The sequence below is a fragment of the Martes martes genome (assembly GCF_963455335.1).
Source record: "Martes martes genome assembly, chromosome: 7".
NCBI lineage: Eukaryota > Metazoa > Chordata > Mammalia > Carnivora > Mustelidae > Martes > Martes martes.
In genome coordinates this window covers 73,553,700-73,580,563 of record NC_137894.1, presented here as the reverse complement: position 1 = coordinate 73,580,563, position 26,864 = coordinate 73,553,700, and the positions used below count along the sequence as shown (strand labels likewise).

Genomic DNA, 26,864 nt, shown 5'->3' with positions numbered 1-26,864 from the left:
TGCTTGTTTTCAAAGCAAGCCCAGGAACCAGGTGTCCAGACTCAAATTCACCAACACAGATACTTGGGAAAAGAGGAAGGTCTTAGGACCCAGCTTTGAGAAATACCAACATTTTAATACCAGCGTCTTAAGAAGCAAGAGAAACTGAAAAGACGGGTGAAAGACCCAGAAGAGAGCTGTGGCCCTTCACTGAGGCCAAGAGATGAGCATTTCCAAGGGGAGGAAGTGTCCAGTAAGTGTTTCAAGAAAAATTATTGAAAACCAGGCATTCGTTTTGGTGACACGGGAAATTGGTGATACACGGGAAATTGGTGATATTGTCGTGAGAGTTAATGAATGATACAAGAAAAAGACAGAAGTGGTGCTCGATTTGGCGGCACATATACTAAAATTGGAACGATACAGAGATAAGCACGTCCCCTACGCAAAGATGATACGCAAATTCGCAAAGCCATTCCCTATTTAAAAAAAAAAAAAAAAAAAAAGGCTGCCGTGAATTAGGAAGTAGAAAATGGACACCATCCCTCCCAGAAGGTTGGTTATGCAGACGAAGACAGAGAGAGGGTATTAGCATTCGAAGAAAAGGGCTGGAGATGTTATTTTAAGAGGGGAACTTTAGATTATTCAAAAGAAGACAGGAAGGAACCGGAAGAGGGAGAAGAAAAGATAAGAGGCCGGTGGAAAGAAATCCATAGTACTGGTAGACGAATTCTCTTGCATTACTACTGATCCACCCGGCTGAATATTTCCGCGGTTTGAATACCTAACAGGCTTTCGGCAAAGGGGTTTTGGGGGGTTGGTATTTGTTTTGGATTGTTTCCGCACTAAAGCCTCCCCTCCTCGGCCTTCTTCCCTTCTTTCCCCGCCCACTCGGTCTACGTCTACAGCCCCAGCCCGCCCCCGTCACTCCTAGCAAAGAAATATACTGCCTGCCCTATGAATTCTTCCGGGTCGCCAGGCAGGGCCACGCCCAGTCTCAATCTTGCCCGGCCGCCCATTGGAGCGCGCTTCCCGAAAGACGCATGCGCTCAGAGGACGTAGTCACTTCCAAGACTGGGCACCCCCACCACCACCACCACCACCACCACGGCCACCAAATCTTGCGCAAGCGCGTTAAGTCCTGGTCGCTATGCGGGTGCTTGTGGGTGAGGGAGGGCGGAAAGGGAGAGTCGGGGGCGGTCTTATGGAAAGGTTGAAACAAAATTTGAGAGGCGGGAGGCCGTTTCTGAGGGAGGGCACTGAACCGTGCACAGGTAATCGTGCCGCAGCCTTGGCCTCCTACCCCAGGAAGCCTAATCTCCCCAGTCTCTGTGACCTGTGTCACCTCTGCATCGCGGGAAGGAGACGAGAAGGAGGGGAGAAGTCTGGTCAGATGGGATGGCAGCAGAGGAGGGAGCCACATGTGGGGACGGAAGGCGACCCCGAGAGGTTAAATTCCTCGTATTTTCTGGTCAGGTGGCGGGACGGGCTTCATTGGGACAGCGCTAACCCAGCTGCTGAAAGCCAGGGGCCACGAAGTGACTTTGGTCTCCCGAAAGCCGGGCCCCGATCGAATCACGTGGGTATGTCCATCCTCTGGAAGCTGTAGGGGAAAGTCTGGGTTCGAGGCGCAGGGCGAGCCCCCACGCCCACCCCCAGCACTGTGTTTTCCCTGACAGGATGAACTTGATACGTCGGGGCTGCCCCACTGCGATGCCGCTGTCAACCTGGCGGGAGAAAACATCCTCAACCCTCTCCGAAGGTCAGCCAGGGCCCTGAAGCTGATATCCTTATGAGCAGAGGGAGGACGGTGTGACCCTGATGAGAACCTGTGAGCTGTGGAGAATGGAGATGTCAGATTGAGAACTAAACTCCAATCCCAAACTCCTCATCCCGCCCCACCTCCCTGCACACTCACCTGCCCTTCTGCCCTCTCAGCGATTGACTTTGGTCCTCACTGATAACCAAGGATGCCCAAAATATATGCCTTTTTTTTCCTCCAGGAGAGATGGACCATTTCTCTAAAGCACAATGCGGGGTTTTGCCAGAAATGGGTCTGGATGAGCCCCAGGGAAAGAGGAAGGGACATGTGTGTGTATGTATTTAGTGGCTCATTTCCCTTTTGTTTCTCTGGCAGGTGGAATGAACGCTTCCAAAAAGAGATTCTCAGCAGCCGCTTGGAGACCACCCAGATACTGGCTAGAGCCATCAAAAAGGCCCCACAACCCCCCCAGGCCTGGGTCTTAGTCACTGGTGTAGGTATGTCCCAGATCACCCCCCCTCATATTAGCCAGAGGAAGAGAGGTCGCACAGTGAGGGGCTAGCTCAAGCCCTTCTTGCTCCACATGCCCCAGAGTACTGGTCTTTTCCAAGCACAGGAACTTCCTAGGCCCTCCATCCATGCATATTTCTCCTGACCTTTGTGTACTTTCATTGAGAAATGGGGATCCCTAGAGGAAGAGGGGATAGTGGTACTGCTCCTGATGCTGGAAACAGTCCCACCTACTCCCAAGTCCCTTGCTTGTCACAGTAAAGTTCTTTAGGAACAGAATTCCTGATTCTTGTATTTCACCTCTGGGACCGGACAGAACATGTATCAGCCACTACTCTGTTTTGCTGTATTACAGCCTTTAATCCTTATAGGAACCCTAAAGGTAGGTGTTATGATTCCCATTTTAAAGATGCCAACAGAGAGCTTATACACCTTGCCTGAAGTCATGGGCTTAATGACTGAGCTAAGAGTAGTTCTCAGGTAGCAGATCCCTAAGTCTTTGCTCTTAACCACTACATTCTAGCAGCCCCTCAGCTTAGCCCTGCAACTAAAGATAAGTTACCCCAGCACAGGAATGGGTCAACCCATGGAGCAGCTCAAAGGGAAAATATCTATGGCTCTGTCTTCCCATGGGAATATCCCAGGGGCCAAGGAGGGTGAGACCAAGAGGAACATTGGGTGCCAAGGGCCAGGCAGGACCGGGGACTCGGGGGCAAACCAGTGCTGTTCCACTGGCAGCTTACTACCAGCCCAGCCTGACGGCAGAGTATGATGAGGACAGCCCTGGAGGGGACTTTGACTTTTTCTCCAACCTGGTAACCAAATGGGAAGCTGCAGCCAGGCTTCCTGGAGAGTCTACACGCCAGGTGGTGGTGCGCTCCGGTGAGAACCAGGGGCCTGGGCATCAGACAGGTTTGGAATGTCTTCCCTGGGCGGGGGGCATGGGGGAGTCAGGGGAGCTGAGCTTCCAGAGAGTGAAAGGAGGCTGCCATTTCTGCCCAGCCTGCAGGTGGGAGGACGGGAGGCCCCAGAGAGAGCTAAGGTGGCACGGGGAAGGGGAGACTGGGAGGAATAGTGGAACTGCCTGGAGACCGAGGAGCCTCCCGTCTTGTCCCTCTTGCCTGCTCTAGGGGTTGTGCTGGGCCGTGGGGGTGGTGCCATCGGTCACATGCTGCTGCCCTTCCGCCTGGGCCTGGGGGGCCCCATCGGCCCAGGCCATCAGTTCTTCCCCTGGATTCACATCAGGGACCTGGCAGGGATCCTGGCCCATGCTGTTGAAGCAAGTCACGTGCAGGGAGTTCTGAATGGAGTGGCTCCAGCCCCCACCACTACGAATGCTGAGTTTGCCAAGGCCTTCGGCACTGCCCTAGGCCGCCCAGCCTTCATCCCTCTCCCCAGCATGGTGGTGCAAGCGGTCTTTGGACGAGAGCGTGCCATCATGCTGCTGGAGGGCCAGAAGGTGGTCCCACGGCGGACACTGGCCACAGGCTACCAGTACTCCTTCCCAGAGTTAGGGGCTGCATTGAAGGAAGTCGTAGCCTAAGTGGGGAGGCTCCTGGCAGGGCCTGAAGCCTCTACAGAGGCTTCCTGGTTAGAGACTGAATAGGCCCAGGTACTCCGAGACCGGAAACCATCTGGTTCTTAGGGATTCCTCTCCCTGCCCTCCTTCTTGTTCTGTTGCTCTACCTTACTTAACTGAGAGACTGTCCACTGTCTCAAGGTTGCAGGCTCATCAAGTTGGGTCCTTCACCTCTTCAACTCCTTGTAAAAGGATTTCCAAGTTTGGTTTCCCTACATGTTCCATTACTGTCCCTGGTGTCCTTTATGTTGTGTAGGATCCTCTGTGACTGAGGCAATAAAGATAAACTATCTTACAGGCTTCTGTTTGCTTCTTTGGCCTAGCTTCTTCTGGAATTTACATCCAAGAAAATGCCAGATGACTCCTCTGTGTGGGATTTTGAACCTTATAATGGGCAGTATCTCCCTTCTTGGTCCCTTCATTGCCAAGAGCTGGTAACAAATCTGGGGTATGAGGTTAACGATAAAGGTGGAAACTAGAATATGAGAAAAATGATGATCTGTTAACAGTGGGTTCTGTGGTCCCTGCATACTTGTCCACATAGTCCCATTAGGGTGCCATCAGAGGAAGAGACAAGGCCACAGTCTAGAACAGCCTTCAGTCTGTCACTGAACAGCAGTGAATTAATAAAGCAATCACATGCTAGTCCTGGGTCATCAAGCTGCAGGACAAAGCCAACATCCCTGTCTATAAGAAACTGAGGACTTGCCTCTCATCTGACTGGGGCCACTTGGAACCAGCAGTTGCCCTAACACCCAGTTTGGGCCATATTAACCAGTCTCCTTTCTTCCCAGAGGACTGTGGGCTGTCTTTGAGTCACCATCACCCCCTAACTAGTTTCCAACACACCTGCCCCCAGCTCAGGTAAATACAGGCTAGTGGTACAAAGCAGCAATGGGGAGGAGGGGTGAAGACACTGGGACCCACAGACTCCAGCATCACCCAGCTCCCCACACTGGTTGCTGGAACGAAGAACTGAGGTGGCAGTAGTCAGCTCGCTGTGCCTGAGAAGTCAGCCTGGAAAGGACCATGTCCAGGGATTTGTCACAGAGCCCAGACAGCACAGAATCCAAGGGGCACCTGCCCTACTTTTTTATCTGGTCTTGGGCTCTTTAGGAAGTTGACAGGCTCTGTATTGTTCCTGAGGGAATGACCCGCCTCAAGCGTAGAAGTAACAGAAAAGCATATTTGGGGGCTGCGCCAAAGGAAGGTCTACTGACCAGTGCTGTCCACAGATGACTGTGTGAACTAGAGGTAGTCAGTTTCCCTGCACAGGACTTTAAGCAGATAAAGGACAGCAGGGGCACCTGGGTGGCTCAGTCAGTTAAGCCGCTGCCTTTGGCTTAGGTCATGATCCCTGGGTCCTGGGATCAAGCCCCATGTTGGGCTCCCTGCTCAGGGGAAGCCTGCTTCTCCCTCTACCTGCTTGTACTCTCTCTCTGTCAAATAAAATCTTGGAGGCCAGGGGGAGACAAAAGGCAGGATGTAGGAATCAGGATTGAGAGGCAATGTCCTCGTGTAACAGTGGTTGATCTGGTGGCCAGTCAGGTACCTTCCTTCCAACTTGGGACTCTTCAGTTTTCATTTTCCAGATAATTGGTTCATCGTGATACAACCTCTTAAAACCCTACCATCCCCCTACACACACACACACACACACACACACACACACACACAAAGCAGAAGTGGGGCTCAGTTTATGCCACATATGTTCTGTAGAGAAAATGCTGGGGTCAGATCACATTAACATTGTCCTTGGAGAGCATGGCTTCATCAGTTTGGTGAACGCTCAACACTTCGGCAAGTGCATCTAACCGGGGACTTTCTGACACATTCGCTCATCTGTAAACACTTGAACGCAACAGGAGAGCTGCCATTTATAGGAACCCTGAGAGTATTTTGGTAATGCAAAGTCACCCCTAATTAACTGTTTTGTAAATATGGATTCAGGGTGTTGCCCAAAGGGGATGCAGCCATTATAGGGCATATGGTACCGAGGACCCAGTGTTACAATCTAGGGCCTGGGCCCTGGGGACAGAGGGTCCTCAGCTCTGGGAAAGTGAGGTTTTGGTTAGGCAGCCTGTGCAGTCACAGACAGACACACCTGAGACTTGAGGCGGGTACCTTTCCTCTGAGGAGCTTTCCCTTATGTTCTCATTTCTCTTCCCAGCCAGCATTTTTACCCCTGATTTACAGGCAGAAGTAAAGGCCAAGCAGTTCCTTCAAGGTCACAGACAGACATAGCTGAGACCCGAAACCAAGTCTCCCTCTGCCTTCTCCACCAGTTCCCTGCTCTCTCACTGTGACCCAGACCCCATAACACTAGCCTCCCCAGGGCCCAGCATTCCCTTCGATGCACCCAGGAGCCCAGCCAGGCCTGGGAAGCAACCGGTCTCTCTGGCATCCAGAGCCACAGCCAGGGGGAGGAAAGACTTTACTTCCTTGCCACCTGCTCTTCGTTCCCCACCCCCCGAGCCTCCATCCCCAACTGAGTTTGAAGGAGGAGCCAGCAGTCCCCACCTCCAGGACCTGCTCTTCCCAGAGGCCCCCACTCCCTAAAGAAACCCTGTGCTATGGCAAGGTTGAGAACTTAAGGCTGAGCAGAACATCTTGAGAGCTACCTGAGGTCCTGACTCAAGATGAGATCAAGTGCCACCAACTCAGAGTGAGTCTAGGTCAGGGTCTGAGCAGCACAAGGACCCTCAGAAACAGCTAAGCTGGGCCAGGCTGAAGCTAACTGGGTAGCAGGCAGTCAGTCAGGCAAGTGAGGCTCAAAAGTTGAGACTCAGCAGGGCCTCTGAGAGCTGGTTGATGTCCCGGCAGTACGGCTCCCGCTGCAGGATGAAGTCCACCTTGTGATCCTGGCCCCAAAACACCTCCAGCAGCTGGCGCCGCAGCCGCTCAGTCTCCCGGGTCTTCCGGATGCCACTGCCTTTTTCCTCCTCTTCTCTCCCCTGCTGCTGCTGACCGGGTTCTGCAAAGCCCCTGGAAGGATGCTGAGCCTTAGAAGACCCCTGTGCCCTGGGAAGGAGCAGAGAGAGCACAAAGAGCCGATGAGCATCCTGGAGGGAAGCCAGAGCTCAGTGGGCCTATTTCTGGCTTTGGAGTGGGGAAGGGACCTGAAGTTCCCCAAGCTGACCACTGAGCGGCAGCATCAAGCCACTTCTGAAGGGGAGAAGCCCAGTTCTTCATAACTAGGAAGGTGAAGCCTGTGGCTATTATGATCTAGTTCTAGTCTGACACATTGATCACTTACTTAATGGCCCAGCAGAGGGTGTGTGGAACAAAACTGGCTATAAGCAAAAGCAACCATATTCCAAATAATCCACCAAAAATACGGATTAGGGGAGGGGAGGAGGGGAAGTCCCCTCCCAGCCAGGAAGGCCTAAGTCAGGATTCCCCGAAGCAGTTAAAGGCCAAGCCCATAGCAACCGAACCAGTAGAGAAGTAAGCTGGCCCAGATGAGGTCACACTGCCCCCAAGTCTACAAAGCCCCTGCAGAGGGCCAGGGCTGGGAGCTGCCTAGGACAATCTGGGACGTTACCTGACTGGCTTCTTTAGGAACTCATCCAGCGTGGGGCCGTTTCTCCCTAACGGGTCATCAGGAACCATGAAGAGGTTTCCCACGAAAGTGAAAGGCAGCAGGCTGGGTGCAGAAAGAGAATGTATGGTCACAGAGGGACCCTGACGAACCTCCCAGAGAGCTGATACCAGCACCCCCAGAAAACTACTAGCTACCTTCCTTCAAGACCGTATCAAGCCCCTTCCCAGAGTCTTCACCAGGTGGCAGAACAGAACTGGTTTAGAGAAAGGTCTGAGTACATGCCCTGTTCTCAGGGGAGGGCTCCCTCACCGCTCCCTGATGATTGCCATCCACTTCTCAGACTCCTCCGCCAGGTCCCGGAACTGGTCATTGGAGACAATGACCCCATCAGTCTCTTCAGCCAGCTTCACCATGAACCTGTCTCAAAAATCACAGCAGCCGTTCTGGGATTCTCCAAGAGCCCCAACCCTAAAGAGTATTATCAGCTCCCATAACCCACTTCTGGGGATGGAGATCTGGTCCCCCACCTCACCTTGACCCAGCCACCAGGTGACTGCCAGATTCAGGTGCCATGGTTGGAGAGGAAAGAAAGGTGAGTCCAGCGTGGTATCCCAATAGCATCCCCTCCACCCAACACTTTGTGCCTCATTAGTGAGAAACAGTGAGATCTGGCTCCAGCCCTGTCTTCTTCCACCCTACCTCACCAGTCAGTCACAAATCCATCATGTTCTCCTCTGAAAAGCCTTCCACTCTGCCCCTTCCTTTCCAGTGCTACCATTACCCTTAGCTATTCAGACACTAAAGCTGAGACACTCCATAACCTCCTGATAAGGGAGTCCCCTGACCCCAACCATTTACCACATTCCAGTCTCTCCTACCTTCCCCTAAACAAATCTCTCCCCTGCTTGCCCTCTAGCTACAGAGGAAAGTCACATGCCCAGGCCTGGCAGCTAGGGCCTTCTAGAACCCAGCTCGAGCCACCCTTACAGCCTTATCTCTCCTGGTATTCCTAATGAACTTTCAACTCTGCCAAAATCAATGATCAGATAACACCCCGTTCTCCAAATATGACCTGTGCTGACTGTCACCAAGTTTCTCAAACTATTGCCTCCATCTGGAGGTGCTTCCCTAAGCTCACTGATGAACAGAATCACTAGGAAACCTTTTTAAAAAGAGATGTATGAGCCCCCACTTTAGGAATTCTGATTCCACAAGACTAGGATGGGACTCATGAGGCAGTGGATGGGGGGTCCTTTTTAACAGGTCTAGAAACCAAAAGATGCAGCCCAGCCCAGCCCCTGTCCTCAACCAACAAAAAACTGACAAATCCCTCCCTTCCCAGAAAACCCCCACCAGAAGGGGGCTCCATTTCCTCCAGGTTGCCACTGTGTTTGGTTTGGGGCTGGTGTGGGCTCTGAAGTCAAGGATCAGGCCTTCCCTAATCCCAGCATCCCCACCTCCTTCTGCAGGCCACATGCCTACTGCTAGGTGCTAAATAAGCAGGCAGTATTTGAAAGACAGTGTGGTATACAGGAGACTAGTAATCAGGATTCAGTGTAACAGATGTCTGGCTCTGAGTTTCTGTCTGGGAAACAAATGAAGGAGATAATATACAAAGTACATGGTATCAGAGGATATGCAAAAGCCACTTGCAGGTTAAGGGTATTTTACTATGGTGTTACTTCATCTGTTGCTCAGCACCCACCCATTCAGTAGGCCTGGGCCATGCACCACTGTGTCGTTCACTGTAACCAGACAAAATTCCAAATTCGCATTGGGCTGTCTGCCTACTGAAACCTACGTAACTGTACAGACACGTGCCTTTAAAATTCATTACAACTGACTCGCTCTTCAGTTTCAATTCTGTGTCAATGCTGCTGTGGAAAGGTTCCATATCTTGGATAATCTGTGAAATCTAGACATAAAACAGAAGAGCATTGGGAGAAAGTGAACTGCCTTTTTATAGAATACCATTTGCTTATTAGGGAGAAAACGTTAAGTATTTGAAAAGACAAAAAATATTAATCACTAGAGTTTGGAAACTAGTTTTTCCTCTAAAACTGAAAATCCCAGAGAATAAAGAACTTATAAAATTTTTTTATTGGTTAATTAGCTTTTAAAATCTGCCTGTTTCAGGACCTCCTGGGAGGCTCAGTCAGTTAAGCATCCAACTCTTGATTTTGGCTCAGGTCATGATCTCAGGGTCACGGGATGAAGCCCTGCGTTGGGCTCTGTGCTCCACATGGAGTCTTCTTGTCCCTCTCCCTCTGCTCCTCCTTTCCACACCCCCTACCCCTGCTCTATCTCTAAAATAAATAAATAAAATCTTTAAAATCTGCCCATTTCCCCACTGTGTGTGTCCCTTGAGGAGGGAACGTGCCCTGCATTTTTCATTTAAACAATTTGGCAGCTTTAAGGTCTCACTTTTCCTTTGCCACGTAATAGCCTTGGTCGAGAGAGTTAACCTATGTCTGCGGTTCTGTATGACAGAGATGAGACCCACTGCTACACTTGATTGGGTCCACGAACAGTTAAGGAATATCACTGTACACTTGCCAAGCACCTTGAATGAGGCAAGCATATCCCTTAGCTCCTTTTGATATTCACCAGGAGGGTAACCAAATGAAGAGGACCCTGAGACAAAGAGGTCAGACCCCTAAGAGACTGGTCCACAGGCAGAGTCAATGAACAGTACAACTTGGAGCTCAAATTCAGATTTTCCGATTCTAAGTCCAGTGCTATTTCTGTCAGATGTGTTTTGTATACTCTGAGCAAAGAGTCTCTTGTGTCTGTTCATTCGACTTGTGATTTTGAACATGTACCCTGGCACTTCCCGAATGCTGGGAATTTCTCTACCTGTTTGGAAATGTGGGCTGTCAGAAGGTACCTGTCAGTTACTTACGTTACCAGCTTTCCCAGCTTTCCATTAACCTAGTATTTTCTAGACAGGAAGGTACTACATAAATCCAAGGCAGCATTCAGTTTGAAGAACGAGAAATGAATGAACAGGCAAATGCAGCTGTCCACCATCTGCCTCATCGCGCCTGTGGGGCAGGTCTACTGACCCGTTCGTACAGGTGCACGGAGGAACGACTGGCCATCTTCCCGCTACCCGGCTTAAGAGACAGCACAAGGGGTCGAGGGCTTCTGTCTCTCCCTCAGTTCCCCCACTGTGTTCCTGGAATCTCAAGACGGGGGCCAGGAGAGAATCGAGTACCTATCATCATAGGAGGAGATCCTCTTGCCATCCATGACCCGGGAGGGAGTGAGGGAGAGCAGGCTGAGGGAGTACAGCTTTTGCAGGAAGTGGCCCTCTAGAGAAACACAGGCGCACAACGGGGTTATCCTTGGGCTGAAGTGGGGCCTATCCCAGGTTACAAAAGACCAGGCCCAACTCACCTCTGACCCTGGCATCCTTACTGAAGCGCCACTGAGGCACAAAGACAGTTATGTCCCGGTGGCCCCGGTCCCAGAAGTACTGCACAGCAATGGCGATGCCCCGGCTGGAGAAGTAGTGTTGAAGGCCGTGCCTGCAATGGGAAGGGGTCAGTGCTCCAGGGCCCCAGAGGAGGGGCCGCTCAGCACACATCCCCGGGGTCAGGAACATCACTCAGACCATCCCCCCAACCCCGCCCCCAGGATCCTCGGGCCCACCAGGTACTCACACCATGGCCACGTTGCTGCCATCAATGACAATGTGACGGAGGTCTGGCTGGCCGGGCACATTGGCAAGGCACAGGGTGAAAGGGTCCTGCAGGGCCTCCTGGAAACGCTGCGTGCCGGTCACCAAGTTGCCCCCACGTGTGCCTCGTTTCCATGGAGACCCACGACCTCGAGCCGCGACCTGCTGTTTGTCTCCCCGGTCTCCCCGGTCTCCTCTGTCTCCCCGGTCTCCTCGGTCTCCACAGTGCCACGGGGGCTCGGGTGCAGGGGGAGGGCTGGGCACCCTTGGTGGCGAGGCTTTCCCGTTGTGGAGCCGCTGGAGAAGGGAGGCTCCCCGGGGCTGAGCTGCCCTCTGACAGGGGCCCTGCGCAATAGGAGGCTCACCCTGGACACAGACTGACCTTCCCCTGTCCTGAGGTACCCCCTCCTTGCCCAGGGCCTTCCCTGTCAGGAAAGGCCCTAACTGCCCTACCGCTCCCCCTCCTGACTGTGATCTGAAGGCCCCTGCTTTCTCCCAGGCCTCTTTCCCGGGCAGCTCCTTCCACCCCACTTCCATCTCCTTGGGACCACCCTGATTCCCTCCCTCCTTCTCCATAACCTGTCTCTCTCCCCTTGACTCTTGCCACCCCGTAGGGCCAGGGTCCAGGGACTCCCTGCCTTCACTCGAGGGAGCTCTGACGCCCTGGTACTGAGCATCCAGTGGGACTGGGCTCCCCCTACCACAGGGGGGCCGTGGCTGGGGCCCCTGCCCCCTGGCTGCCTCCTGCACCAGGCTCAACAGTTCCTCCTGGACAGCCAGGGGCAACCGCAGCAGGGCCTGTGTGTGGGCATCCCCATAGGGCTGCAGCAGGGCAGAGAAGTCTCCTAGCACTCCGGCACACTGCGAGGCTCCAGGCGATCGCCCCGGCTGAAAGTCCCAGCTCAGCCGCTCCACCAGCTCCTCCACTCTGCTCTGAGCCATGACGAAGGCCTCGGTCAGGCCACTGACCATCATCGAACCGGGGGGCCCTGGCACGAGGTGGGCTGATGTGCTCCAGACCAGGCAATCAAGGAAAAAGCCCTGGGCTCCCAGGAAGATGCAGTGCAGTTTGGGTGGGTAGTGGACTTCATCCTGCAGCTCAGGGCTGCAAAGACCCTTCAGGAACTCCTGGGAGAGGAATTTGGGGCGGCGGGGTGAGGGGGAAGTGGTGAGGCAATAGAGAAAAAAGAGACTGCTGGAATTCTACATGGCCCAGTAGCCTCTTCAAGCTCACCGCACTCCACCCTGAGCTCTAGGATGCCTGGGCAGAGCAACGGAGATCCATAGATCCTGACAAAGGTGAGGATTAAAGGGATCAAGACTTCTTTCCTTTTTCAGCTGATAGTCTATGGCTAATATTTCCATTTAGAACTTGGCTCAATTTAAGATACTATTATAATTAACTGATTATAATTAACAAGGCTGTCTCTCTGAATATTTACGCTTGCATGTGTGATAATATTTCCATCATAATGACTGTCATTGCTAACTTTTGCTGAGCTCATGCTTTATCTCATTCACAATAAGCCAAGAGGTAGACATTGCTATTATTCACATTTCATACATAAGGAAACAGGAGACTCTGCACAGGGCTGGTAGCTGGTGGAGCTGTACTGCATCCTCTGACCCAAGGAAGCAATGTGGCCTGGCTTCCCCTCCCCCAGTGAATTCCTTGGTGGGGCCTGCTTGCCCAACTGGATTATCTCCAGTCTCCCAAACAGCACAACTGATTCCAATGCAATCACCTGTCTCTAAGTCGTGGCAGAACCTGGCTCACCACCGCTGAAACGAAACCAAAACTTCACAGAAATACTACTTGCAAAGTCCCTCCAAGTTTAGAGTCACTGAGGTTGCCAGTTAAGACAACCAAGGAGTGAGTGGAGATCCTCCCCAGCAGGCCCTCCTCTCCTCTGCCTCCCTGTAGGGGAGGGAGTCATTATTCCCTGAAGGGGCAGACAGGGGTGTTCACCTTGGCTCTGCTGGCGTTCTCCTTGGGGCCCTCCAGTTGCAGCCAGATGTGAGGGTTCTCAGGACAGTCCTTTGGGAGGACACTCATCCCCACGCTGAAGATGCGCTCCACGTAGGGTTGCTGCTCCCGCACCTTGTCCTCGGCCTCCGCAGACACGGCAAAGCGGTCAGGGGACGGGGAACCAGCCCCCCAGGTAGGCATGGCTGCCTGGCCACCCAGCCCTGGAAGGAGGGAAGGCAGTTCAGAGCCTCCTCGTCCGCTCAACCCAAACTGTGGTCTCCCAGCCTACACTAGCTATCAACAGGTCGCACCTAGTTACCGATCTAGTGAACACCCTGGGTCCATCTAGGAAGGGAATATCACATTATCCGGAACCGGGTCGTCTCTCCGAAAGAAAGTCATGGGCAAACAAGGCTGCCTGTTGGGGGTGGGCATCTGGCCTCTGGAAAAGGCTGGCCACGGCCCTAAGCAGGAAGAGTGGGGGGCTCCAGCTCGGTCTGGAGGCCAGAAGTGGATAGATGACAAAACAGTCTCTCCTCAGAATGTCTGCAGTCTCCGGGTCCAAACTAGCCTCTTAAAGACGAATTCTCACCGAGGCTTGAACTGGAATGTCCTCTGGAGTCCCTAGTCTGCCATTTCCAAGGTTCTAGCCCCTCCCACCTCTCCCCCTCCATCTGCTGTCCGCCGTTCCTCTCCGTCGCGCTACGGCCCCACCCGGGGTCCGGGGCCAGGCCGGGTACCGCCCACAGCCGCCAGCAGCCGCCGCCCCCGGCCGTCCCTCCCCCCGGCCGCGCTCTGCACTGGGGCTCCGACTTGGCTCCCCCGGCCCGGCCGCGGGGGAGAGCGCGCCTACCCGCCTCGGCCGCCCGCTTCGGCCTCAGGCCCGCCGGCGCCTCTCGGTGCCTGCCCGCCCCAGCTTCGCCCGCGCCCCAGACCCAGCGGAGAAGAGCTGGGGGGCCACGGAGCCGGGGTGGGGGGGCCGAATCTGGGCGGGCCTTCCCGAAGCCCTCACCCAACTGGGACCTGTCTTCTCCACATCTCGAACAGTTTTTTGAGTCACTTCCTGGCCGGGGGTGGAGTCAGCCAGACCCCACCCGGCTCTGGGCCGGCTCCGGGCCCTAGCGCGCGCCCGTCGCCGGGCTCCTCCCTGGCCCGCCCACGGCCCCGCCTTCCGGCCCGCCCACTCGCCCGTAGGTTTCTTCCCACCCACCCCCACCCCCCAGCTCCGCATCCCAGCCTGTCGGATGGGCTCGTCTCTCCCCTGGGTCTAGGTTCCAGCTCGTTCTGAGCAGCTGTTTCTCCGGACAGAGGAGCCCCTCGTTGAGAGCTGGAAGTGAAGAAGGCCTTAAAGGGACTCATCCTTTACTTTCGGATGAAGATACGGAAGACTAAGGAGAGAAAGAGACTGACCCACGGTCACAAGATACTGACACCGTTGGCTCAAGCACTTTCCACCAAAACAATTGTAGGGAAAAGACAGGGCTCTGGCTTTCGTCCAACAGCCGTCCAACAGCCGGAAGGAGCCGCTGAGTGGGCTGTTGACTAGCGGGGGATTTTGAAGAGGGCAGGAACAAGGAGAAAGAGGGAGCTGTAGGGCTGTCTTGGACACACATGCACTTAAGCACCTACAGGCACTCACATTCTCACATTCTCACAGGCACGCTTACGAACACACCAAGTTCTCTGTCGTCCCAGATGCAGCCTTTAGTGCTCTCCCGAGGGGCTGCCCTGGGTTCTGGCTGTAGCCCTCCTGTCCGGCTGCTTCATCCCTCTTCTCCCTCCACCAGCCCAACTGCTGCTGTCACTTCATGCCTTGCCAAGGAGGAGGGAACTGCAGTGACAGCGGGAGAGAGAGGCAGGACAGAGTCGTGGGGCACAGAGAGGTATGGAGAGAGGGATGCTGAGACCAGGGAACGGTAAGACCCAGAGAGAGGGCTAAGGAACAGGGTGAGAGGTAGTGAGAGTCCACGGGAAGAGGGAACTGAAAGGAACACTGAGAGGGGGCAGAAGACAAGGAGGACCTGTGGGTCACAGAGCCAGTCAGCCATGCTGGGAGCCAAGCAACACTGGCTACCAGGTCTCCTATCCAGCCCCCGGCTGCCCTTGGCCCTGATGCTTCTGGTCCTAGGGTGCGGGTGGGCCCAAGAGGGGGCAGAGCCTGTCCTCCTGGAGGGTGAGTGCCTGGTGGTCTGTGAGCCTGGCCGAGCTGCTGCAGGGGGCCCTGGGGGAGCAGCCCTAGGAGAGGCACCCCCCGGAAGAGTGGCATTTGCCGCAGTCCGAAGCCACCACCATGAGCCAGCAGGAGAGATCAGCAATGGCACCAGTGGGGCCATCTACTTTGACCAGGTAATCCCCCTACCCTTGTCCAGATGACCTGTAAGGACCTGGAATCAACTGCCCAAACCCACTTTGCTCTTAAGGAAAAACGCCCTACTGTGTGACCAGGTGCTCCTCAGCCCCACTGCCCATCTCCCTTCCCTACATTCCTACCTACATACCTCCTTGCCCTTTCTCACCATTTCCTTTGAATTCATGCCTTCCTCCTGTTCTTATCTACTTGCCACCCCTTCTTTTCCTAACTAACTACCCCTCCCCACAACCCAGTAGTTTCCCTGATCCCCACTCAATAGAGTCTGCTTCCCACAGGTCCTGGTAAATGAGGGTGGTGGCTTTGACCGGGCCTCAGGCTCCTTCGTGGCCCCTGTCCGTGGTGTCTATAGCTTCCGGTTCCATGTGGTGAAGGTGTACAACCGCCAAACTGTCCAGGTGACCTGTGTGCTAAGGCCCTGTCCTGGCTCAGGAGGGGAGGGGAGGGAGGGAGAATAAGTGGAGTCCAGCTGTGACTCCTAGGTAGACCCTCCATTGACCTGGGGGTGGGGGGGCGGTTGGCAGGAGCAAGGGAGGAAAATAGCAGCCAGCAGAGAGTGTGGAGGAGGTAGAGGCCAACACTGGCCACCTCTCAGCCCTCCCACAAGAGTGCACTGAGCCCCGAGTTCCCAAGATTACAGAGTCCCTTGAGGGCTGGAGGAAAGAAGAAGCCCTTGAGAAGGTGGAGGTCTTGGGACAAGGGCTGGGGAGAAATTCTAACTGGGCTCACCTCCCCAGGTAAGCCTGATGCTGAACACCTGGCCTGTCATCTCAGCCTTTGCCAACGACCCTGACGTGACTCGAGAGGCAGCCACCAGCTCTGTGTTACTGCCCCTGGACCCGGGGGACCGGGTGTCCCTACGCCTGCGCCGGGGGAACCTGCTAGGTGGCTGGAAATATTCAAGCTTCTCTGGCTTCCTCATTTTCCCACTCTAGAGGTTCAAGCCTTTCAAGGATCGGACTCTAACCCCTGCCCCCTGCCCTCTGCCCTCTCTTGCCCCAGAAGCAGCATCTTCGGGGGTAGGAGAGAGGCTCCCTCTGGCTGCCTGTATTCTACTTTCTTGCATGGGACCCTGTGCCTAACGCCCAAAGTGAAGAGTAAAGAGTAGAGCTGCGGTGTCTGAGGACCTGGCCCCTCGGACCTCTCCTCCCACCCCCAGTCTCCCACTGCAGCGCTTTGTGCCCACAGGGTTTGCCAGGTAGGGAGACCTGTGCTGCTTTGCAGACTCTGCTCATCCTGTTCCTCCAACCCCAGCTCTCCGCTCAGTGCTATTTGGGGACAGGTGGCCCAGGTGAACCTGACAGGACCCCACTGGGGCCCAGATGGACCAGCCTCGGTGTACCCAGCAGGCTTCTTCCTATGAGGTGTGCCAGGATCACGGATCTTGGCCAGCACAATCAGAAGCTGAGCCAGCACCGTGTGGGCTAGGGTAGGAGGCTTAGCCACCAGCAGAAATGTGGGGAGGACCACAGCATTGCCTGGAGCCTATGGCTGGTGGGGCAGGAAGGGCATGTGCCCAGCCTGAAAAGGGTATATGTGTTTCATTTACATGGGGGCAGCCAGCAGGCAGTGAACCTGGGTATCCATCTGGGCCAGGTCCCAGAGGACTCTGGCCCTCCCCTCCCCATCCAGAACATGGAGTGTATGTGTTGGTTCTAGCAAAGAGTCAGTGTACTGAACTTCCTTAGATGGCTGGAGGTAGGGGTAGAAAGTCACATGTGAGCAAGTGTAGATCTCCAGGCATGAAATGTGTCAATGACAAGGCCACCTCCTAGAACTACTCTACCTTTGCGATCTGAACTTCAAGCACTCTACACTCTGACCGTCACCTCCCAGCTGTCTCAGCTACCTTCCTGTCGCTGTTCCAGACGATCCCTCGGCCTCTCTTCTTTCTCCTGATTTGTGCTGTCTTGTCCTCCTTTCTTAAACTTCCTCTTGTCTTGGATGCTATGATTCATCCCTTCAACCACTCTCCTGCGGATATTATGAAATCTGTCTTAGCGCGCTGTCCCATTCTCCCAGCATGGATGAACCTATCAGTAAAGCAACTAGAGAATGATGGTTAATGAGAAACTGCAGGATCCCTGAAGAGACAAGATGCCATTACGATTTGGATCAGGGGTTACAGGCTGCAAGCAGGTATGTGACTGAGAAGATAAATGTAAGATTGTATATTCGAGTCAAATAAAAAAGGATGTTGGCAATGCTTGACTTAAATAGGAAATACCAATGTGAATTTGTGGTTTTCAAAAGAAATAACTTTTTCAAATGTTGTCATGAAAGTAGCCTAGAAACAACATCAGGAAAAATCTGATACGCATTCTTAACCCTTGGATCTTTGCCTCAAATATTATTCACCTTTAAAATAACTCACAGGGGAGGGGCACCTGGGTAGCTCAGCTGGTTAATTAAGGTCTGCTCAGGTCAAGATTCCAGGGTCCAGAGATTGAGCCCCACCTTAGGCTCCCTGCTTAGCAGGGAGTCTGCTTCTCCCTCTGCCCCTTCACCCACTTGTGCTGGCACACTCTCTCTCTCTCTCTCTCTCTCAAATAAATAAATAAAATCTTTTAAAATTAATTAATTAATTAATTAATTTAATAAGATAAATAACTCAGGGGGCAGGGCATCTGGCTGGCTCAGTCAATGAAACATGTGACCCTTGATCTCAGGGTTGTAGGTTCAAGCCCCACATTGGGTGCAGAGATTACTTAAAAATAAAAAATCTTGGGACACCTGGGTGGTTCAGTGGGCTAAGCTGCTGCCTTCAGCTCAGGTCATGATCCCAGGGTCCTGGGATCGAGTCCCACATCAGGTTCCTTGCTCGGCAGGGAGCATGCTTCTCTCTCCACCTCTGCCTGCTTGTGCGCTCGCTCTCTCTCTCTCTCTCTCTCTCTCTCTGACAAATAAATAAATAAATAAAATCTTTTTTAAAAAAATAAATAAATAAAAATAAAAAATCTTTAGTAAATAAATAGAACTCAGTGTTCCTTGGAGAATAAATAGTTCCATGTCTTAAATAACTCTAGGCCTGGAACATGTTGTTGTTCCTGGAACATGTTGTTAATGACAAAAAGCAAGGATACTTGTTAAACTGTATAAGGTAGAGCTGAAAAGGCAAAGGAATCCATCTTAAAATGCTCCCACCTGACATGCTCTGACAATTTGATCATCGAAAGGAAAATAATAGGGGCACCTGAGTGGCTCAATCAGTTAAGCACCTCCCTTGGGCTCAGGTTGTGATCTCCTCAGATAGGGCTCCTCACTTGGTTGGGAGTCTGCTTCTCCCTCTTCTTAGCCCTCTGCCCCTAACCCCACTCGTGCTCTCTCTCACTCTCTCTCTCAAATAAATAAATAAAATCTTCCTTAAAAAATTTTTTTAAAAGAATATTAGTAATCAGAACAAGGTGAATTTTTAAAATCCATGACTCTGGAGTGACATTCAAAGAGGAAAAAGTCACTATAAAATGAGCAAAGAGATAATTAATATACCAAGTGGAGAAGAACAAATATAATGGCATATTTGTAGTTAATTCTGATAAGTAGGAGAGTATGAAAATAGTAGGTATTTTATCTCCTCATAAGGTACACTCATTTCTCCTTATTTGTATAAGTAGGGAGGGGTGGACACATGGAGCGCTGAGTAATTCCAGAGAAGGTTGGAACTGTGTCAAGAATGAAGAAGGCTGATTGGCACCATCTGGTCATATATTACAACTAGGACGAAAGGGAGTCCAACAGTGTGTTGCTAGATGATGAATTAGTCAAACGTCTAATAAGATAATTGCCCAGAGCTCAAACTTGATCCTTCATCTCTTGGGAAAGGGAGCCTCTATATTGTAATACTAATTACAATGAGACTGTAGTAAGAGTAAACCCAAAATAATAACGGCTTACCCAAGAAAGATTATTTCTGTCTCACATGGAAGAATGCATACATGAAGAGTCTAGGGCCGGATTGCAGTTTTATGATCATCACAGCTGAGTTTCCCTTCTTGCCCTTCTACCATCTTTTGCATGCCATCTCATGGCCCAACCTGGCTCCCTGCACTCCAACCATTACATCAGCCTTACAGCCCCCCAGGAAGGAGGAAGGAAGAAAGGGCCACCAGTTCACTTTACAGAAGCCTTCTGAAAGATGCACCCCACATTCCGGTTTCATGTCATTGGCTACAGTTTAGTCACACCTGCCACACCAGACCAGGAAGAGAGGCTAGAAAGTAGAGTCTTTATCCCAGGCAGCTACGCTCAGCTAAACATCAGTAGTTTTACAATGAGGAAGAAGAGGAAACTGTATATGGTGGGGAGTGGGGAAGGACAACTAGATGTTTTTGAAAGTGCAAATGGGCTGCAGACATTTGTGAATAATGATAGTGAAGTTGTTGTAGTGGTTTTCCATTGCTCTGTAACAAGTTATCATACATTCAGCAGCTTAACACAACACCTACCCATATCTCACAGTTTTCTGTAGGTCAGAAGTCCAGCAGAGCATGACTTGAGTCTCAATTTGGCGTTTCATAAAGTCGAAAGCAAGGAGTACCTTCCTTGCTGAAGGAGAAGAATCCACTTTCAAGCTAATTCAGAGTTCAGTTCCTTATGGCTGTAGGACAGAGGTCTACCATCTTTGAGCCAACGATGCTGGGCCAAGTCCTTCATACATTATGAATCTCCCTGACCCACCCATGTCTCTGATTTCAGTGGAGAAAGTTCTCTGATTTTAAGTGACCATGTGATTAGATTGGGCCCACCCAGGTAATATGGGATAATCTTCCTATTTTAACCTTAATTACAATGAAAATGTTCATTTTACTATGAAATATAATTCAAGTTTCCAGGAATCAGGGCATGGACATTTTTGGAACATCTGCCTGGAACATGGACATTTTTGGAATATCCTCATCATTAAACTTAAAGATGTCATCATCTAAAGGAAAGGCATCCAGCTACAACACTAATCACGTGGAAAAAACGTGGGCTTGAGGAATTCTAGCCCTATTCAAGGTAAACACTGGCTCTGATTTTAGTCATTTTAGAAGGAGATCCACTTCCCAGATCCCAACCGAGAATTCATTGATTAGTAATACAAAACTTCATCTGCACTGAGATAATGTTCTTTTGGGGGATATGCAGACTGAGAGAGTATCCATCTCCTGGGTCTGCAAGCCCATTTTTATAATAAGTGTAAGCAGAGGTGTAATAAATTTCATGGTCCTTGTAAGATGTGTGTGCTTTACCAAAATCATGTTTTTAGGGAAGTTAATACATTATATTGGTGATTCTATCGAAATATGAGGATTTAAGTTTACAATCAATGTTTAAGTCATTTGATTTGTAAAATACATAGATTTTGATTTATTGGATATATAAATCGTGTTTAAATGTTTAGACGATTTTGCTTAAGTAGGTTTACAAGGTAAATAAATTAAACAACAAATAAAGCACAGGTGGCGGTCAGTGTTCCTCTCCAGGTACAAAAAACTCCTCAGACTTTAAGGATCCAAAGACTAGAATCCAGCTGTCCTCCCCCCCTATACTCACATCCTGACAGCAGAATGCAGCAGAGCAAGACTCGCCACTGAAAGATGAGCTGTAGATCTAAACTCATGGTATCCAGCCACCCCCGGTCCTCAAGCCTCCATGCAGGTCTCCTGTGATTTCCTCTGCCAGGTGTTCTCCTCATCCTCCCCAGCATCCAACTGAAGCCTCTGTTCTCTCCTGAAACCTTTCACACCACCAACTCTGCCCCCACTGTCGGCAACAGACAGCCTCGCTCCCAGAAGCAGCAGAAACACCAGGCAAGAACCCTTCCAACCACCACGTCTAGAAACTCACCATTCTCATCTCTGCTTCCTCCTATCTGGCTCAGTAGAAGACGGGTCCCTCTTCTTGTCAGGGCAGCCATCTCCATCCACCAGTCACGGAGCTCACTTCTTCCAGACATCCTCTTTTCTTTTCCTTGCTTCTCTCTGGTAGGTGAAACCTCTCTCTACTCCTTCCCTTCAGCAGTTGACTAGACTCAAGTATCTTAAATCTGAAAGAGGAAAAGACGGGTGTGGAAATAGTTGTAGGTATCGAGTTGTCCTTGGCTCTGTATGCCCCCGAGGCCAGTTGGCATCATCTCCCCTCCTCTTTAGAGTCAAATATTTATGCTCACCAGTTTCTCACCACTTAAGTCAACTATGACCTCACTACCCCATCTGAACTGCTCTCAGCTGGTCACTTACAACTTCCGTGTCACTAAAGTCAGTGGACACTTCCTGGTCCTTTTGGTTTTCAGGCTCTCCCTAACATTTGACCCTGTTGGCCACACCCTCCTTCTAGAAATTTCTACACCAGTTTCCCTGACTATATGCCTTCTGGGCTTGCCCTCCACTCTCTGCCCAGGCTCCAATTCCTCTTCCAGGCTCCTCTACCTCTGCCCATGACTTAAATGTTGGTTTTCCTCAAAGTTCTGCCCTAGGATTCCTTCTGTCCTGACACACATTCTCAAAAGCTCAAATTCCCATCCATGTGCTGACAGCTTCCACATTTGTTATCTCTATTCCAGATCTCCCTCCTAAATCGCAGACTTACACATTGGATTTCCCACCTTAAAGTCAACCTCCTAAAATGATAGTCTTTCCTCCCTAAATCCGTTCTCTCTGTGTGTCTGTTCTCTGTAAATGGAACCTCCCGGTTGCACTAACCCAGCAGTAGCCATCATTCTCATTTTTCCCCTCTCTCTTATCCCCCATAGCCAATCACTTACACCCATGGGTTCCATCCACTGTTACCCATCCATGCTGGCTCAAACTACCAACCTCCCAGACAGGGTTTCCCAAAACTTTTTTTTTTTTTTTTTTGAGGTGAGGGAGGGGCAGAGGAAGAGGGAGAGAGAAAATCTTAAAAGCAGGTTCCACACTCAGGATGGATGCAGGACTCGATCCCACAACCCTGAGATCATAACCTGAGCCGAAATCAAGAGTTGGATGCTTAACCGACCGTGCCACCCAAGCTTTCTAACGGATCCCTTGGCCTCCAGTTTCACTTCCTCCACCCATTCTCCACACTGGGGCTGCCATAGTGATCTTAGTAAATGAGCTTCACCGTCTAAAGCCCTTTAGGGGATGGGGGGAGAGTCTCAGAATGAGACATTTCTTGGTGTGGTTTTTGAGATCCTTGGTAGTCCAGCCACTGCAGACTCTCCTGCTTCATTTTCACTGTCTGCAAGAACGTGGAGGTTTACAAAGTAGCACCAGGTACTCTAGCTGAGGGAAAGGGGTGCCATCCTCTGTTGGGGGCCTGGAGCTGGTGTATTAAATTAAAACTCTGCAGCTTGTGGGCCTGGAGGCACAAGCCACTCACACGGACATAGTAGGCAGGTCGGTCCCTCCCTGGGTGAGCTCTCACCTCAGAGGAGTGAAAACCCCAGGGCCATTTTCACTGATGGTGCAGTTTCAGTACATGCACCAAAGGAAGGAAAGACACAAGATTACTTACAAATCCCAGAACTGGGGGCTCCTGGGTGGCTCAGTTGGTTAAGCGACTGCCTTCAGCTCAGGTCATGATCCCGGAGTCCCGGGATCAAGTCCCACATCTGCTCCCGCTCCATGGGAAGTTTGCTTCTCCCTCTGACCTTCTCCCCTCTCATGCTCTCTCTCAACTCTCTCACTCTCAAATAAATAAATAAAATCTTTTTTAAAAATAAATAAATAAATAAATTTAAACAAAAACAAATCCCAGAACTGGGGGTGAGGGTGCCTGCAACAAACCAAGGGAAGGGCAGTTGTCTGTCCCTGATCACGGGTGAATGAGCAGGAGGTAGAGAGCAGGGTAACAAGCACCTATTATTCATAAGGTGGTTGGCCCAGAGGTCACTGAAATGTTCATGGGCTCAACTCTCAGCAGTTATTTTAAAAGGTGCCCCTAGGAAAAGCAAAGCGGGAGCTTGGGGCGGGGTGGGGGCGGGGGGAGCGTGGCCTCCTGAACTCTGATCCCTGAAAATGGCCCAGCCTCTGGGCACCAGCAGGGCTGCCAGACTGCGAAATGGCCAAGCGGCAATTCAAAATCTCACCTCAGAAAAGGAAGGACAGCTTGCAAGTCAACATTTATCAGGGCCAAGAAAATCGTTCTTGGACCCACCTGTTTCAGTTTGTAAAGCATCTTAACCTGAGCCAGCCTGAAATGGAGAAATCTTAACTGGCACTGGACAACACCGTAATGAAAGATGGAGAGCCACAGACTGAAGGCAGGTGGTGGGGAGGAGCTCTAGCAACGAAGCGAGTATGCTCACATGAGAAGCAGGGAGTAGCGGTTAAGATGGTGGCCCAGGAGCTTCTCACTTAGTCGCTGCACGTGACCTTCCATGACTTAACCTTTCTATGCCTCATTCTTCCTCTATACAATGGAAAAAAAAAAAACTGGTTCTGCTCCACAGGGTTGGAAAACACTTCGAAGGTGCCTGGACAAAGCAAGGGCTCTCTGTATGCAAGTGACTTGTACCATTTGGATCAGTCAGTAAGTTAAAACTGGTGCATGTCCCAAGGATTCTTGGGCAACCTTTAAAAGGCAGGTAGGATATTTTGTTTTATAGGGGCCATTTACCTGTTACAATGCTTCTTTCATTCAGCTGTGTTCACTTTTACCCTGAACACAAGGGCTTAGTGACTGGTTGCTCAGAAAACATGGTAGAGCAAAGCTGAGGGGTCCTCATCTCACCAGCTGGTTTGTGTAGGTTGTTTTTTTTTTTAAAGATTTTATTTATTTATTTGACAGACAGAGATCACAAGTAGGCAGAGAAGCAGGCAGAGAGAGAGGGGGAAGCAGGCTCCCTGCTGGGCAGAGAGCCCGATGCTCAGGGTTGTGACCCTGGGATCACAACCTGAGCCGAAGGCAGAGGCTTTAACCCACTGAGCCACCCAGGCACCCCTGGTTTGTGTAAGTTTTAACATGGGAACAGGATACAGTGTGGAACATTTTTTGTCTTTACAGCTTGTGTTACGTCATGGGACTAGCTGCATATGGGCTGCTTTGTAATTTCTCTGCTAGAGACTTGGGGAAGCCCACCTGCCAGTCCCCCATAGAGGAAGGGAAAATGGTGGGGGGTATAAATGAGAGAAGCAGTGACTGGTAGTCTACTATGATCCATGACGCTCAACTATAGACAAACGTTTTTTATTCACTCCCCCAAAGAGAGGAGGAATCTCAAATCCTGCTCAGACCTCGTAAGTAATTCAACAGTAAAGAAGCAAAATCTCACCATCAGAGGGCTCAGAAGCCAATGTGGGCAAAATCTGATTATTACTTAAAGTTTTCCGGAGTAGAAAATGGATTTTGATGAACCACCTTTCTTTTTATTTTCACAATTTTATTTATATATTTGACAGACAGAGATCACAAGAAGGCAGAGAGGCAGGCAGAGAGAGGGAGAAGCAGGTTCCCTGATGAGCAGAGAGCCCGAAGCGGGACTCGATCCCAGTACCCTGAGATCATGACCTGAGCCAAAGGTAGAGGCTTAACCCACTGAGCCACCCAGGCGCCCGGCTGAGCCACTTTTCTGATCAGCCTTCCCCTTAAGAGCTCCGAGCCTTTCACTTGCTGACCTGTACTGAGAGCGTGTGCCCTGCTCTTGGCAAAAGGGGTCAGGGAACACCAGGACCTCTCTGAACGGCCTGTGAGCTGAGACCACAGGCACATGAGCTACAGACCCCTCTGCCACACTCTCTCTTACTGCCCTGCCCTGTGTTTGCTCGTTGAATCATCCTGAATCATCTCCCTCACCTGAGTGTGGATACCAAAGGGGCAGAGACCATATCACTCCCATTACCTGCTACCCACACCTAGACGGGGCCTGGCACATAGTAGGTGCACCATAAATAGAGAATGACAAGGTACACACCAACTGGGGAGTTCTCAGGAAGGACATTTCCTTCCTATCACTCCATACCCCTGCCAGTGCTGAACAGAAGCTTGGGTGGGTGCTGGGTATCCGGGTGGCTCAGTCAGTTAAGCATCCAACTCTTGCTCTTGGCTCAGGTCTTGATCTCTCAGGGTCCTGGGATCGAGCTCTGCATTAGGCTCTGCACTCAACATGGAACCTGCTCGAGATCCTCTTCTGCTTCTCTCCCCTCTGTCTCTATCTCTGTCTCTGTCTCTCTCTCTCTCTCAAAATAGAATCTGAAAGAGAGAAAGAAAGAAGGAAAGATATAAGTTTGGGTAGGTGAAAAGGGCAGCAAGAAGCAGAGGCCCAACTTTGGGAAGCTTGGCCACCATTAGGAAGGTCTCTGAGCCTGAAGAGTCCAGGGGCAGGGAGAAAAGAAATGTTAGCTGGCATGCAGTTGGCATAGTCAGCTCAGGCTACTAGAACAAAATGCCATAGACAGGGGGCTCACACCATAGACATTTATCTCTCACGGTTCTGGAGGCTGGACATTGACTATCAAGGTGCTGACAAATCCGGTGTGTGGTGAGAGCCCGCTTCCTGGCTCGCAGATGGCCGTCTCCTCACTTTACCCAACATGTGGAGACAGAGGAACCTCTAGCCTCTTTCTCCTCTTAGAAGGACACGAATCCCACCATGGAGGCTCCACCCTGACGACCTCATCTAAATCTGAATACCTCCAGGGACGCCTGGGTGGCTCAGTTGGTTGAGCGGCTGCCTTCGGCTCGGGTCATGATCCCGGCGTCCTGGGATCGAGTCCCACATCGGGCTCCTTGCTCGGCGGGGAGCCTGCTTCTCCCTCTGCCTCTGCCTGCCACTCTGTCTGCCTGTGCTCGCTCGCTCTCTCTCTCTCTAACAAATAAATAAATTAAAAAAAAAAAAAATTAAATCTGAATACCTCCAGAGGGCCCTTCTGATACCTTCTAATACTTCCAATATCGAACACCTCCTAATAGCATCCTACTAGGGGTTAGGGTTTCAACATACGAATTTGGGGAGACTCAAACAGGCAGTCTATAACAGGTGAATGTTTATGCCATACTCGGCACCCCAGTAGCCTCTTTGCACAGATTATTTCATGTAACCCTCGCACCATCCCATAACTTGGGGATCATTACCCTGCATCAGGCAGATGGGGAACCCAAGGCCTCGGGAAACGGGTCATACAGGTAGCAGAAACAGAGTCAACCTCCAAGCCTGAGTCTATCCTGTCTCCAATCCCACAAAGCGGGGCCAGCTCTGCGGCCGTTCTCTCACGCCAGCCTTAATCCAGCTCTTCCAAGAGCTGGAAAAGAGCGCCCCCAAGGAAGCGCCCAGGACTGGCCCCCTCCCAGCCCTGCCACAAAACCGGTTGTGGGGCCTGCCGCCTGTCGCCTGTCGCTGCTGGGTGCCGGTCTCCTCACCTGTGAAAGAAGAGCATGGGTCAGAGGAGCTTGGGTGGATGGTGCCCAGGCCTTCAGCTCTGCATGTCAGCCTGGGACTGCCTCCCACCCTCCCCACTCCCAGAACTGAGTCCGCAGCTAAAAAGAACAAGGCACCAGCTCTGTTTGGACCC

General features: G+C 51.5%; 3 protein-coding genes across 9 annotated transcripts; 2 read left to right on the top strand and 1 right to left on the bottom strand.

The window, feature by feature from the left end:
* The first annotated feature begins 1,043 nt into the window (after nucleotides 1-1,043).
* On the top strand, nucleotides 1,044-4,133 carry SDR39U1 (short chain dehydrogenase/reductase family 39U member 1). 5 transcript variants are annotated; one of them, XM_080807721.1, is made up of 6 exons: nucleotides 1,044-1,145; nucleotides 1,456-1,562; nucleotides 1,659-1,741; nucleotides 2,117-2,238; nucleotides 2,990-3,133; nucleotides 3,382-4,133. In XM_080807721.1, the coding sequence occupies exons 1-6, from the start codon at nucleotides 1,130-1,132 to the stop codon at nucleotides 3,792-3,794; spliced, it is 885 nt and encodes a 294-aa protein (XP_080663847.1). In that variant the 5' UTR covers nucleotides 1,044-1,129; the 3' UTR covers nucleotides 3,795-4,133. The 5 variants fall into 5 exon arrangements, with proteins under 5 accessions (XP_080663847.1, XP_080663848.1, XP_080663845.1 ...); XM_080807719.1 differs by having other exon boundaries at nucleotides 1,144-1,367; XM_080807723.1 differs by lacking the exon at nucleotides 1,044-1,145 and adding an exon at nucleotides 1,150-1,367 and having other exon boundaries at nucleotides 3,972-4,130.
* Nucleotides 4,134-5,509: 1,376 nt separating this feature from the next.
* Nucleotides 5,510-14,064, bottom strand: KHNYN (KH and NYN domain containing). Of its 3 annotated transcripts, none has more exons than XM_080807615.1 (8): nucleotides 13,879-14,064; nucleotides 13,026-13,246; nucleotides 11,040-12,184; nucleotides 10,774-10,904; nucleotides 10,592-10,688; nucleotides 7,684-7,791; nucleotides 7,375-7,476; nucleotides 5,510-6,851 (listed from the first exon to the last, which is right to left on the bottom strand). In XM_080807615.1, exons 2-8 carry the CDS (start codon nucleotides 13,224-13,226, stop codon nucleotides 6,602-6,604), a joined length of 2,034 nt encoding a protein of 677 aa, XP_080663741.1. In that variant the 5' UTR covers nucleotides 13,227-13,246; nucleotides 13,879-14,064; the 3' UTR covers nucleotides 5,510-6,601. The 3 variants fall into 3 exon arrangements, with proteins under 3 accessions (XP_080663741.1, XP_080663740.1, XP_080663742.1); XM_080807614.1 differs by lacking the exon at nucleotides 13,879-14,064 and adding an exon at nucleotides 13,618-13,715; XM_080807616.1 differs by lacking the exon at nucleotides 13,879-14,064 and adding an exon at nucleotides 13,337-13,427.
* Nucleotides 14,065-15,071: 1,007 nt separating this feature from the next.
* CBLN3 (cerebellin 3 precursor) lies at nucleotides 15,072-17,962 on the top strand (the record flags this gene model as incomplete). Its single annotated transcript, XM_080808847.1, has 3 exons — nucleotides 15,072-15,371; nucleotides 15,672-15,791; nucleotides 16,131-17,962. The coding sequence occupies 3 exons, from the start codon at nucleotides 15,072-15,074 to the stop codon at nucleotides 16,326-16,328; spliced, it is 618 nt and encodes a 205-aa protein (XP_080664973.1). The 3' UTR covers nucleotides 16,329-17,962.
* Nucleotides 17,963-26,864: the final 8,902 nt, after the last annotated feature.